At 44.7% G+C, this 13,536-nt stretch overlaps 1 protein-coding gene across 2 annotated transcripts; it reads left to right on the forward strand.

Annotated features, from left to right (window-relative positions):
* The first annotated feature begins 321 nt into the window (after positions 1 to 321).
* On the forward strand, positions 322 to 13,224 carry LOC144125648 (pyroglutamyl-peptidase 1). Of its 2 annotated transcripts, none has more exons than XM_077659225.1 (6): positions 322 to 529; positions 788 to 829; positions 1,661 to 1,827; positions 2,023 to 2,133; positions 7,996 to 8,123; positions 10,002 to 11,233. In XM_077659225.1, the coding sequence occupies exons 1-6, from the start codon at positions 499 to 501 to the stop codon at positions 10,192 to 10,194; spliced, it is 672 nt and encodes a 223-aa protein (XP_077515351.1). In that variant the 5' UTR covers positions 322 to 498; the 3' UTR covers positions 10,195 to 11,233. The 2 variants fall into 2 exon arrangements, with proteins under 2 accessions (XP_077515351.1, XP_077515350.1); XM_077659224.1 differs by lacking the exon at positions 10,002 to 11,233 and adding an exon at positions 11,240 to 13,224 and having other exon boundaries at positions 398 to 529.
* The last annotated feature ends 312 nt before the right edge of the window (positions 13,225 to 13,536 follow it).

The raw sequence follows: 13,536 nt of genomic DNA on the forward strand, positions 1-13,536 counted from the left end.
CTATATGGTAGGGTACCTAGGGGCCTCGATAAGAGCACTCTCCTTGGAAAAAAGCTCGCGAGATATTGGTGCATAGGTTGAAATTAACCTGCGGTAGATTTGTCCAAAGCAGTTCAAGCGATTTTTATGAGAATGATTAAAATGCAGAAAAGTACCTCAACGACAGCACGCTCGTCGTCGGACATTTCATTCGAGTAGAAGTTTCGTTTAGGGTACCTCTATGCCAGCGCCGCCGTTCCCTATCGAGGCACCCTAGTTTCGTTTGTAATGCCGCGCCATCTCGATGACACGCATTGTTTACTGCAATGAAACTCTGAGCTGGGCATAAAATTTGGAGAAGCCAAACTTTGGTTTATTATTTTCTTAGCTTGCATATTAGTGGCAGTATTAGGCACATTTATTTATTTTAAAAAATTGTACGGCAGTGCTCTTGGTTTTAGGGCGAAAAAAGTAAAAGCGGTAAAAAGTTCGTAGCTTTCTTCCAGTTTCGAATTTGCAATGGCGGCGACGAGCAGTGACTCGCTAAACGGTAAGTCCGTGGTAGCCTTATTACTGGTAGCTTTGGTGACAGCATGCAATTTCAAGTGCACAGTGCTTACTCCCTGAATGTGCCATGACCTTGTAACAAAATGCTGTGAACCGATCACATGCACGGTTTGATTTGTCACTCTTGTAGCTTGTGTATCTGACGTTAGTCTGTTTTGGCTTCACGGTACAGCAGCACCAACCGAAGTTTTGAGGGGGGGGAAAAAATAAAAAAAGTTCACGCCTTGTTGTTTGTTGGCAGGTGTGTGCCTACCAGAAAGCGAGCCGACAGTTCTGCTAACAGGTGAGCCGCCAATTCAGTACACGTTCCTGTAAAATGTTGAGCACGTGATGTTTGTTTTCTCAGACCTATACATGGCGAGCACTTCCACTGTGATGGCGAGTGAAGTGCAGCTGTGGTGTGGTTTCTTTGCCGAAATCTTTCGTCTATGGTTAGCTCGCTACATCATGATCAAAACGCTACTTTTACATTGCAAGTCTGGCCTAGCCTATTTACCGGCAATCACCAAAGTCATAAGGGCATCGTGAGAAGCTTTGTATACTCTGCTCGAAGCATATTTCTCATGACTGAAAGGTATTGCACAAAGTACGTATGTACAGTACTCACGGATTGAAATAGGACATTCGGAGCGCGTGGCCGTCGCTTCATGGAGTGCCGCGCGTAGACGCTCATGAAACCAAGGTGGTGCATTGTGGTATGGCGCGAGAGGGAGAACATCTACAAAGCAGAATTGTTCCTTCCAGTAGCCAATGAGCCGGCCTGTGGTTTACCACATGCCGCGTGGCACTGCAAGGTTAGCGCTCCGAATGCCCTATTTCAATCCGTGAGTACTGTACGTGCCTTATTGCAGGTCTTCAGTCTATCGGGACTCGATTCATGCCATTGTTAACTTGTTTTTGCGGCTTTGACGGTCGCTGATATTAAGATGCTTCAGGAGCGTTATTATTATTTCGGCAAAATCCAGTTGTGAAAGCATATGTGCGTGCGCGTGCGTGCGTGCGCGCTTGCATGTGTGTTCACACGCTCACAGAAGCTAAATCTCTGACAATTCTGTTCAGCGCATAGGCAATGTTCTTGACCCCAAGTGTATAGTTTTTTTTTTTTGCTTTGCAGGTTTCGGACTATTTCGAGGATATGGGTACAATTCGAGCAGTGAGGTGGTTAAAGCCCTCGCTAACACTGGTATCCCGGGCGTAAGGCTCGTGACGAGAGAAGTACCTGTGGAATACAACACTGTCATGACTGTTGTGCCCCAGCTGTGGCAGGAATTCAATCCTGATGTAAGTCTTCCTTGCCACCGACAGCTGTAATTAATAGGATGTACCATTCTTCTCTTTAGTCCATGTTCTTTGGTGACCAGAAAACAAGTCAGTTGGTCTTACTTTGTTCATATTTGTTTTGACTTTTTTGTTGGAAATTTTTTCACTTGCCATTTGAATGTTTGCCATCATAAGAAATCGTATTGCCTTTTTCAGCTTGTAGTGCACTGTGGAATGAACGCCACTGCTCGGAACCTGGTTGTTGAGCATGAAGCTAACAATGGCAGCTACTGTGCTATGGACAACCGGGGCATTGTTCCTAATAAGGTGACGTAGTGGCACTTTCACTGTGAGTTCTCTGCTAACCCATTGTCCTCCACAAATAAGCTGCAGCAGATGCCTCTAAATTGAAGGGAGAAGGTGAATTTCAAAGCATGATCAATGAGCTTCAGGCAGAGCAGAATGGTGGGTCTAAAAATTAACATGCAGAAAACCAAATGAATGTTCAACAGTCTAGCATGGGAACCGCAGTTCACAATTGGTAGTGATGTGCTGGAAGTGGCAAAGAAATATGTCTACTTAGGGCAGGTAGTGGCCGCTGATCCGGATCATCAGAGTGAAATAACTAGAAGGATAAGAATGGGGTGAAGCGCATATGGCAGGTTCTCTTAGATCTTTCAGTTTGCCAATATCCCTCAAGAGAAAAGTATACAACTGTATCTTGCAAGTGCTCGCCTACGGGGCAGAAACGTAGAGGCTAATGAAAAGGGTTCAGCTCCAGTAAAGGACAATGCAGTGAGCTATGGAAAAATATTAGATGTAATGTTAAGAGATCGAAAGTGGGCAGAGTGGGTGAGGGAACAAACGCAGGTTAAAGGGGCCCCGAAACTCATAATCAGTGCATTGTTCTGCCTCTTGTTTGCATAGAATGAGTTATAGTGATGCTATTAGCATCGGTCGTACCCCGTGTACTCAGATTTTAAATATTTTAATTAGCTCGCAAAAACAAATTCATGGCGCTGATGGTGTCACCATACAGTGGCGGTTTTTGGCAGTGGATATGACATCACTTAGTGGGAGCTTTATGATTGGACAAACAGTAAATATACTCCAAATTGGGTTAATAACTATAGATGCGTTTTGTCAAGTTTTTGTGTTTGATATTACATCAACAAAACCAACTTGGTGTCCTTAGATAAAAGTGCTGTAAAGCAAGTAAAACAAAAATACACCACCAGAGGCTCTGGCTACATTTTGCATCGAAGGACTTCGCGCTTCTCTGTAAACAACCTACGACCTAGCACACAACACTTACGGCTACTCTCTATGTATCTGAGAACGGCTTTGCGGAATCGATCTGATCGAGCCATTAATGGCACAACATTCGTTTCGGTCCCAAGGAAGGATCCAAAGAAAAAAGCCGTTCGTTTCACATTTAACAGTGCGCATCGTCAGCTTGTGGAGCATCACCGGGCGGCGGCGCCAGATGGCGCCACGTCCCGTCAACAGCGCGCACTCCTTGCTCGCCGTGACCAACCAGCGCGCTAGGAGCGACGGGCAATAGCGGTACGCGCTATGCTAAATGTGTCTTATATCTTGCGCAGGCCGTCACAGCGTCGCAGTATCTCGCGCTCGAGTTCGGATCTGGTTTGGATCCATAAGTCGGGGAACGTCACTTATCAGTGTTCCCTTCTGCGCCATCAGCGTGACAATGAAGCATCGCTGGGTCAGCTGGGCATTCACATGGTTGTTGTAACTGTGCAAACAGCGCTGCCAGCCTTGGCAAGAACGAGTTACAGAGCACAGGCAACCTTGGAGTGCAAGCTTCCGCCACGTGCTCAGATAGGCTGTTTTGATTGGTCGCACTAAGTGTCAACATTGGGAGAGTGAAATGGGAATGGGAAGCTTCGCGAAAATCGAGTTGAGGGCAGCATTTTGTTTGCTTGTATTTTGAAATTTCTTCATTGAATGTCTCCCATTCCTATGCATCGATTCTTGTAATTCTTTTTGATTCAGCATCTGTGTGACATAAAGAATCCCTCTGAAGTGTAACCAGCATCCGTTCAAGCAGTGTTTCGCAGCCCCTTTAATGACATCCTAGTCGAAATCAAGTGGAAGAAATGGGCTTGGGTAGGGCATGTAATGTGAAGGCAAGATAACCGCTTGTCCTTAAGGGTAGCGGAGTGGATTCCAAGGGAAGGCAAGCATAGAAGGGGGCGGCAGGAAGTTAGGTGGGCGGATGAGATTCAGAAGATTGCGGGCACACGGCGGGTGCAGCTGGCAAAGGACAGTGTTAATTGGAGAGACATGAGAGAGGCTTTGCCCTGCAGTGGGCGTAGTCAGGCTGATGATGATGATGATGGTGAATGATGGCAAAGTTGTTTGGGGCATGCCTTCTGCGTAAGGTGGTGGTGCAATTTTTTATTGCGCTAGCATTAAGACCCAATTCACTGATTTCACCACTATCTGTCTGGCCGGTGGGTAACCCAGTTACCTAAATGGCCCCCCTAGGTAGCAGGTGGGCTGCCTATAGTCTGTCTCAGAAGTTCCTTACAGTGCTATGGAAGGTAGAGACCTCTTCAGCCAATCAGGAGAGCAGGTCAAACGTGCTCTTCTGCAACTCATTGTCTTCTTGCAGCGTACACAGATATGGTTAGAAAACAGCCTAAATCGACGCTGTCTGCGTATCTCAAGCTTATGCACGCTTACGTGTGCTAAACACAAGCATTTTGCGGGATGTGATGCCATTTGTCACATTCATATTTTTAGTTCAGCATGTGCAGACGGAGACGCCGCGATAAGCTCAGCCCCATGGCGCCATCTGGTTGTTAGAACGGGAATCCTTTTTTAAGAGCGTTATCTCTTACTTATCACATTTCGAGATTTCGTGGGGTCTGCTACCACCCTGAGATCACAGCGCTATCTGTGGCAGCAACTAGAAAGCAGCACGTCTCGCATTGAGACTTGTAGCGCCATCTACAGTAGCATTGTAGAAACAACCACCTGCCGCATGCCAATGATCAAGTCACGGTCCAATATGGTGGATTAAGGTAAAACTATGTGAGTATGGCATCAGGGGACGAAATGGAGGCATAGTTTCAGTTTCTCGAATCCATGGTGTGGCCGTTAAATTTGTTTGTGCCCTCCTATCCCTTTCCCCCCCTCACCCCAAAAAAATATCCTATAAAGGGTAGGAAAACTGTCCCGTTATGGGACCGCTATATGTGCATACATTCGTTCCGCTAATATACTCTGACAACAAGCGGCACCCATCCGGGGACAGTTGTGTACCGAATTTGGTAGGCAAATAGAGCACTATGGGTTGTGGTATAAAAATAAAACCACAATTAAATATATTTAAACATTGTATACACACAGTTAGAACCGTTACCATATTGCACCGCAAGCCGAATCCTAGGCCCACCTTGACCCCCAAAGGAAGCAAATTCCGTTTGGGACGTATCTTGAGGAGGTGTAACTCGACAACGGGTAGACGTGCATTGTAATTTCTCTGACAGATGGAGCTAAGCGTCGATCGCTCAGCTAGGTGGAAAAGTTGTTACTTTTCCGAACCGCTCAGGGTTTTCTCCACTGGCCCTGCTGGATATGGAAAGACTTTCGTTTTACACATGGCAATAAAGCTAACGCTCGTTACTTCAACGTTTTCCTGACTGTGGTGGCCTTTTTGTCAACGAACCAACACTTCTCTTAGGACTAGAAGTTCCAGAATCATCACTCTAAATAAAAAATAAGCGAATTTATCGCTCATGTGTTTTGTTATACGTGAGGCGAGACCAAGCGAAAGCCCAGTGGCCCATTTACTGTTGGCGAACATGCTGAAAATGGCAGTAACGACGACGAATTCAGTCCGAGGCGAGGGGCACTGCTTCAAAGTGGGCCGCCATATTAGAAACGATGTTTCAACGCACACAAGAGTCGCGCACTCTAAACTCGGGGAAATTGCATACGTAACACAAGCGTACGTTACGGCTCGATATAAAATAGTGTTTGGCGCAGCAAAGGAGGGAAGAACTATGCTAATTTTTTTTTGTTTATATTCAGGAGTCCACTACGCATGCGTGCTTTATGTGCGCATTCACTCCTGATTCCTCAAGCTGCCATAGTAGCGAGCGACAGTGCTTTCTCTATTTCGTGGCATGAGAAAGCATGACTTGAAAACTTGAAAAATATGTAATAATTTGTAATTTTTTTGTTGTAGATTGATCTTTACCCACTCCATTTTTAAACAGTCATCTAGTTTTTATCCATCATTTCATGTGTCCACATCCGTTCTGAGAAAATAGCGAGAGCGAGTCACACAGGAGGCGCCCTGGCAGCACTAAATAAAAATGCAGTCAGTGTTACAACAGTCCACACAAAAATAGACTTATTGGCTGCAAGTATAAAAACCATTCTACCTTTATTTTGTTGACTGAAAAAGTGCTCAATTTTCTCCTCGTTTTCTCATTTTACACTGAACACATGCAATTGTCAGCAGAACTGTATACTAGATTGTTCATACTGCTCAGTTGCCTTGCCGGTAAGCCGCCATGCACCTTGTGAATATATTGATGTGTTTAAAATAACCGTATAGTCATTTTTAGGTAATAAGTATGAAAAAGAAGTAAAGGCAGCAAGCTTCCTGTTACATGGCAAGTGGATGCCTAGATGGATACCGCTAAAATGAACAGGGCAAAATGAAATGCCCACTCATATTTGAACAGCGCAATAACGCAACGGGACACAACGAAGAATGGACACCACAAGCGCTGACTCACAACTAGATTTTTATTCATGGCAAAGGTCTCTTAAATACTAGGAACTCAAACGAGAGGGAAAACAAAAGAATACACAAAAGCTAATCATCATGCCCAAAGCGGTAACAGTCGCCAAGAGCGCAAAGCTACACATCTTGGCCGGATAAGTACATCATCTCTTTATCAGTTAGTGTGACAACTATCTGTTTCCAGGCGGATGTGAAAAGCCTCTAATATTTCACGTGTTAGGCTGTCATTATGTTTACCTAAGATGACGGTGTTAGAAAACAGAGGGGTGCATGTACCTTCTCTCCAGTGACGGGCAAGGTTACAAGCTGACCCATTATCTCTGGACCTCTGGTGCTCACTTAGCCGAACGTTAACATAACGTCCAGTCTGGCCAATATAAGTCACCCCGCAAGTGCACGGTTTGTGTTCCTAGTATTGAAGAGACCTTTGCCATGAATAAAAATCTAGTTGCGAGTCAGCGCATGTGTCCATTCTTCGTTGTGTCCCGTTGTGTTAGTGCACTGTTCAAATATGAATAAGTGCCAACTCGCCCAGTTTGCAGCCTTAATGAAATGCCCACAATTGTAAGCACTGTCTGTGAAAGCTGAAATGCATTCATCACTAAGCATAAAAATGTTCTGCTGGCAAAATGACCAAAAGTGGCAGCCAGGCATGTTTTCATGGTCACCTGCAGCATTTAAACACGAAGGTTTAGTAACAAGCGCTGTGTCACCGCTGCAGTCACTTCCCATTGTATATCATTTGGGTATAAAATCTTGTATAGCAGCTACACACCCTCTAAGCGCTGCGCTAGCTATGATTAGCACTGCGGCCCTCAAAACTCTGTTGTGGTGACTTTTTTTCCTTTAGCTTACCACAATAAATGACACGGCGGAAAGCTGCTGCAACTGTGTCTGATGCCAGTCAAGGTGCCAAATAAGATAGGTTGTCGTGCAGGCACTGCTGCGAAAGACTAAAACCAAGATGGCGCTGGACTGCTTCTGGTAAATGCGCGCATGCGTAGTGGGCTTTGTGAAACCGATCTGCTGGAGAAGTATGGGAGAGGCCTTTGCCCTGCAGTGGGCGTAGTCAGGCTACTGCTGCTGCTGATGATGATGATGGTCAAAGAAAGAACCGCGTACATGTCTGAGAAGTGACGGGCACAGAGGACCCCACCCCGTTGTAGAAACTTGTTCACGCTATTGCGTCATACCTTTAAGAGTGAGCTTAAATGTCCCCTTCACTTTTATTGTGCTGGGACTAATGCACCCACTCACCAATTTTGCCGATTTTTTGGCTGAAGCCTCTTTGGCCTTGAAAACCGAGCCTCGAAATGAAAACTGAAGTGCGCACGCCTAATTCTCATTTGGCCTAGCCATGTTGAATAGTCCTTTTTTTTTTCTCTCTCTTTATCATGATATAGGGTCTCTGCTGTCGAGTATCTCCGCAAAATGAACGGCTTCGTACCTGTTTTGACCTCACCGCACTGACTGAGAAGCTTAAGACAGCTGGATGTCCAGTTCCTGTTGTCACTTCAAACGATGCAGGCAGGTGGGTTGTCATATAGAGGTCGCCTTGCTGCGTGCTTCCCTCTTGTAGTCTCTCGTACAGATCGTTTTACTAAGATGTTGATGGCCTTCGCCAACATTGCGGGCACCTGCTTGTAGAACTGTAGTGAGAACAGATGTGAGGCTCCCTCATGCTGTGGCTGCAGTCCAAGAAAGCAGGTGATCCGATGCGCATGAGAGGCCTGTATGCACAACTGATTTTGGGTTGCTTCTTACCTGATGAGCAAGAGTCTCGAAACAAAGCGAGCCCTAATGGTATCGCCCATGCTAATTTTTGTAACCTTGGGCAACTGTTGTCACTCAGCGTCAGTGCTATCTGCAACCTGCCTTGTTGGAAGCTTTAGTGTCGCTGGAGAACGCACTCACAAGCAAATGAGTTGGCAGAACCACTTGACTGTCTGTGTAAAGCGACATTTCAAGGAATGGAGGCTGAAGTGTTTTTTTTTTTTTTTTTTGCTATTCGAGGGTATTAAAGGAATCAAATTTATGAAGCTTGAAGGTATAACGCATGCAAAGTGTTTTTGCATTAGCATTCAAAATAGTAACATAAACGCCGATTAAAATCACGTTGATGTTCAGACTTCTCCTTGCAGAGCCGGAGCTGTGCAGAGAAGCTCTGTGATGCCGTTATCACAGTCAGCTTTCAGCTTTTTGCTGCTTGCACCTACAGCCGGCTATGTCCAATCAAATGCCACCAAACAACACTCCAATGGCTTTGCATTTGGTAGTTCTTATTTTTATTCTTTTGGGTAGGCATTACTGTGGTGGAAAATTGACATCATCATGTAGCGCCCTGCCTGGCACTGTGCTCTGTGGAGAAGCATGAACACCATCGCGGTTTTCATTGGCAATAAATCACCATTTGATATGCTAGCAAAAAAGACTTCGCTTGCTTTTTCTGAAAGTTTCACACCTTCGACACCTTTGTCAAATTCTAAAATTTCTTCAGTAGCCCTTTAAGGAGTAAACGAAGGCATAGTCGGAAATCTGGATCTTGGTACCTTTCAAAGGTAACATAAGTTGGCACTGACTAAATTATATGACTGTCCTGCCTATGTGTAAACTGCTCTTAGCACTAGGTGACCTGCATAATTCTAATACTTCACTGTGTTCCTAAACCTGTGGTAAATGCTTTTTTATTGTGTGTCTGGAAAAAAGTTAGCTTTGAATTGCAGTAAAGCACTTTGTGCAGGTTTGCGAATGCCACTGAAAGTGTTAAGTGCCTATTTGGGTTACCGACTATCAACCTATTGCTTGTGAATCTCAATGCCTTTGGCATGTGGCACAAAACTGCAAAAGTGATATAGTTCATGAACTGAACTCTACTTGTTGAAGGGAACACTTCATTCACTTGCACAGTGGAAAAGCATTGTGCAACAGGCTGTAATGACCAGTGTATTTATGTGAAGTCAGCTAGATAAGTTGGTGCTTACCCATTCTCTTTCCTGCTGTGTCATCTATCAGAAAAGCTTCCTGGTAAGGCACTCATTTCCAAAGTACTCGTAACATCTTGCCTTCAGTGGTAAATCTATTCATTGCAAAGATTACCTCCTTCTGTTATGAAAAGACCAGTGCTTCTTCTATTTCTTGGTCCCCCACCTGAAGTGCTAGCCTTTTCATATTACAATGCACAACCAACCAGCCCAGCTGTCCAGCTTGACTGCGTGACCTCCTCGTTGTTGCTTCAAAAGGAGTAAAAGTAGTCCACTACAATGCAATCCACTTGTAAAGATGTTGAGAAAAGCTGGAAAATTCAATCGTTATAACCAATTATGATTATATCTGCACCGGCAAGAAAAAAAATATAAAAGCAAAAAGAATGCACCCATATATTCCGTCTTGCATGTGGCCTCCCCCACAGGCGCTCCTGTGAAGGGCGCACTACATCTTGGCACTCTGCCAAGTTTGCTGAGAGAGCCACCCTCGCCAGAGCTCCCATGAAAAGGTATACACGTTGGGATGTTATGTGTGCACAGCATCTTGGCACACTGCCAAGGTCTGCGCTGCTGACACTGAGAAACGGAGGAACACGAGGAAGAAAAGCTAGTGCTTGAAAAATAAAGAAGTAAATTCTCAGTGACAAAAGTGGGGGTTGGGTTCAGAGATGTTGCGTTGCCCTTAGTCCCTTAGTCTGTGCCATTTTTACCCAGTTCACGAATGCACAAATGGTGGAAACGGAGAAAGCGTTGCGTTGCATGGCTGCAGCTGAGCAAGCTCCTCCCTTCTCCCTGCAGCGACTGTGACGATGAATTGGTTTCCAAGGCCGTAGGCAACGCTCCCTCACAGATTTCGCCACGCGGGCCAGTCTGTTTGCGGAGTTTTTATGGCATTCGCTTCAGAGTATTTTATTTTTTGTCAAACTTTGAGTGTTTTTACGGCATTCGCTTCAGGGTGTATAATTTTTGTCAAACTTTGGGACAAAGTTGGGTGCCAAGCACCTTCTGTGCGGCCAGAATCCTATCGTTATATATGGTTTATTTTTACATAGTGGCAATAGGGCAATTGATAAATCTAGAGAACTTGATCGTTATAAGCAATATATCGTTATATCTGGTATCATTATAAGTGGATTACACTGTAGTAAACTTAGACCTCAAATCAATTTTGTTGAGCAGTTTGAAAAATATGATTGTGATGGCAGTTGCATAAAGTGTAATTGCTTTTACAATTGCAAGAAAGACGCTGGTTCGACCTGGGCCACAGTGGTTGCAGTTTGAGGGAGGCAAAATGTTAGAGGCCCGTGTACTGTGCGATGTCAGTGCACGTTAAAAGAACCACAGGGGGTCGAAATTATTCAGAGCCTTCCACCACGGCGTCCCTCATAGCCCTAGTCAGTTTAATAATAATAATACCCGAGATTTATTCATCGCAAGGGACATTAAACCGCATGAAACCAACCAGTCATACCCTAAAATACAGGCGTGCACAAGTCTTTCCACAAGCCGGGGGTCCACGGTTTGTGGTGATATCTTCTGGGAAGCAGGGTATAAGACGGGACAGTGTTTGCATTTTTATACCTGTTGGGAAGGTGCCACTGACAAGCCTTTGCTCTTGATGGTAGAGGTGATCTCACGCTCGTGCTGTGTTTGTGTTCTCAAGGTACCTGTGCGAATTCATCTACTTCACTTCGCTCAGGATCAGCCCTTGGACCGTCTTTATCCACGTGCCACCCATAGGCGAACCTTACAGCGTTCAACAGCTTGCCTGCACTGTCAGCACAATTGTTCTGGCCCTCCTGGAGCAAAAGAGGGAGATGACTAAGTCAGATGCTGGTCGCAAGCGTGACCAGAGCTGTCACGACTTAAGTCAGGATCAGGGTCAGGGCCAGGGTAAGAGCGAGGAAAATAGGATTATTGCAGCAAGCTGCAGTGAAAGTAGCTCATCCAAACGCTGCTGACTGTGTGCAAGCTACTGTTGCGAATGCACTAGACCTTGCAGGCATTACTCTGCAGAGTAGTAAAGGTATGATGTGTCTTGGATGAGTGCACATTTTTATTGTAGGAGTTGTATTGTTTGTTCTAGTGGTAGGTATCGAGCCCCATTCAGGACCATGTCACTCTTGCTGACATGCTAGATTTCGGCTGCATATCAAAGGTGCTGCTGTGCAGTGGCTTTAAATCATTTTAGCGAAAACGTTTATTTTTTAGTTTCATTTTTTATCTGCAGTTGACCAAGCCTGCGCTTGCTCGAATTTTATGTGTTCTGTAAATAAAAGGTTTCATTTCGCACAAACTAACGTTCAGAGTGCCTAGTACCTGCTTTACATGGATTCTTGTCCCAGATGTTATTAAGCTCCTGTCAATTTCCGCTGAGTAATTGTCTGTCAGGCCGTACCAGCTGAAAGTTGACATTGCTCGATTGCTTGATTTAGTCCTCTGAGCATCTGTTATTTTTTGGTGAATTATTGTCTGTGAAGCCACACTTATATTTGAAGGTTGACATTGCTGAATTACTTGATATAGTCTTTTGAGCACCTGTTAGTTTCCGTTGCCTTATTGTCTTTCAAGCTGTGCCATTTGAAAGTTGACATTGCTGAATTACTTGATATAGTCTTTTGACTATCAGCAGGACATTGCACAAAGCTAACCTGCTTTGGCATGCATGTTTCAGTATGAAATTGCACTCTTCTGGTATTGATCAAATTCTACAGCAGAAATATCAAACATTTGTCTGTTTGACTTCTAAATTGGCCGTTCTTTCAGTGCTGACACCTTTACTGCCTTGCTGGGTGAAGCCCCAGAGGCCAGCTCAAGTATCTGCCAATGTCTTGAAATGTGGTGACCATTAAGTTGCAGCTGTGTCGTCTTTGTTGTAGCTACATTTTTTATACAGGACTGATGAATTAGGCATGCCATAGGTATGCGTGCATGTTAGGGCTACTACCTGGAGCATTTTGCAGTTTTTGGAACAAGAGACTGGTAGAAAATGGTGATAGGCCATGACTGACGGTGCAAGGATGTGAATGCAGCTGGGTTTATCCTTACTCACTGCAGGCACCTGATCTCGTGATCTTCTGGTATTAAGTTTTGAGTGGGCCACGAATTTTATTGTTTTATTTTTATAAAGAATATACCCGCATTAACAAGGGCACAGTGTATGTGGATGGCAACTTACATAGAAGAAACTTGCTCAGTTTACACTGCTTTGTTTTTAAACTGTTGTATCACAGGGCAGATTTATGGATTATTCTTTGAGGGGGCAGTTGGTTGGAGCAGCCTGATTTGAACCAAGTATGTCTCGTACTTTTTTCTTGGATAAAAATGGGGTTCAGTGCAGGCACGTAGCCAAAAATTTGTTTCGGAAGGTGCTCAAGACAACTTTTTGCGGTGGGGGGCACAGCCTTAGCAGTGGTGCTTGCTCAAAAAAAAAAATTAATAGAGCTAAGGGGAATTGCCCCCCCCTCCTCCCCCTCCTCCTCCTCCTCTTGGATGCGTGCCTGGTTCAGCATGGCTTTTCTATGTAAAATTTCTCGCTTGGAGGAAGCCCCCTACCACGCCATAAATCCACCCCTATGTGTCATTTTGTTGTGAATTTCGTTATTGTGTATTAAAGCAATAGCTTTAAGGCTCCTGTTCAGTGGAAAAGGTAGCGTCGGCATTGTGCTTAGAAACTGTGTCACGCATTTTTGTCTGGGATGAAAATATTCGAAATGAGGACCTTTAATGTGAAACCTTTAATGTGAATTAAAGGCCGGTGCATATCTCGATTTAACTGTATAAATTATTGGTTTCACATTAAAAAAATTCTATATATTTCAATCAGGATTCGAACTCGCAACTTGGGTGGCCTGGCAGGCACACTACCAACTAGGCCGCTAGTTGGTAGCATGCCTGCCTGGCCACGAAGGCAAGCTTGTGCAGATTTTGTACAAGCGGGGTTTTATACAGGGTGTTTCA

This window comes from Amblyomma americanum, chromosome 3, assembly GCF_052857255.1.
Source record: "Amblyomma americanum isolate KBUSLIRL-KWMA chromosome 3, ASM5285725v1, whole genome shotgun sequence".
Classification (NCBI taxonomy): domain Eukaryota; kingdom Metazoa; phylum Arthropoda; class Arachnida; order Ixodida; family Ixodidae; genus Amblyomma; species Amblyomma americanum.

What these genes read in the sequence shown, in the direction of transcription:
- LOC144125648 (XM_077659224.1), top strand. Translation starts at nt 499, where the DNA reads ATGGCGGCGACGAGCAGTGACTCGCTAAACG. An exon ending in GCCGACAGTTCTGCTAACAG is followed by an intron (nt 830 to 1,660) that starts GTGAGCCGCCAA and finishes TTTGCTTTGCAG; the next exon opens with GTTTCGGACTATTTCGAGGA. An exon ending in GGCAGGAATTCAATCCTGAT is followed by an intron (nt 1,828 to 2,022) that starts GTAAGTCTTCCT and finishes TGCCTTTTTCAG; the next exon opens with CTTGTAGTGCACTGTGGAAT.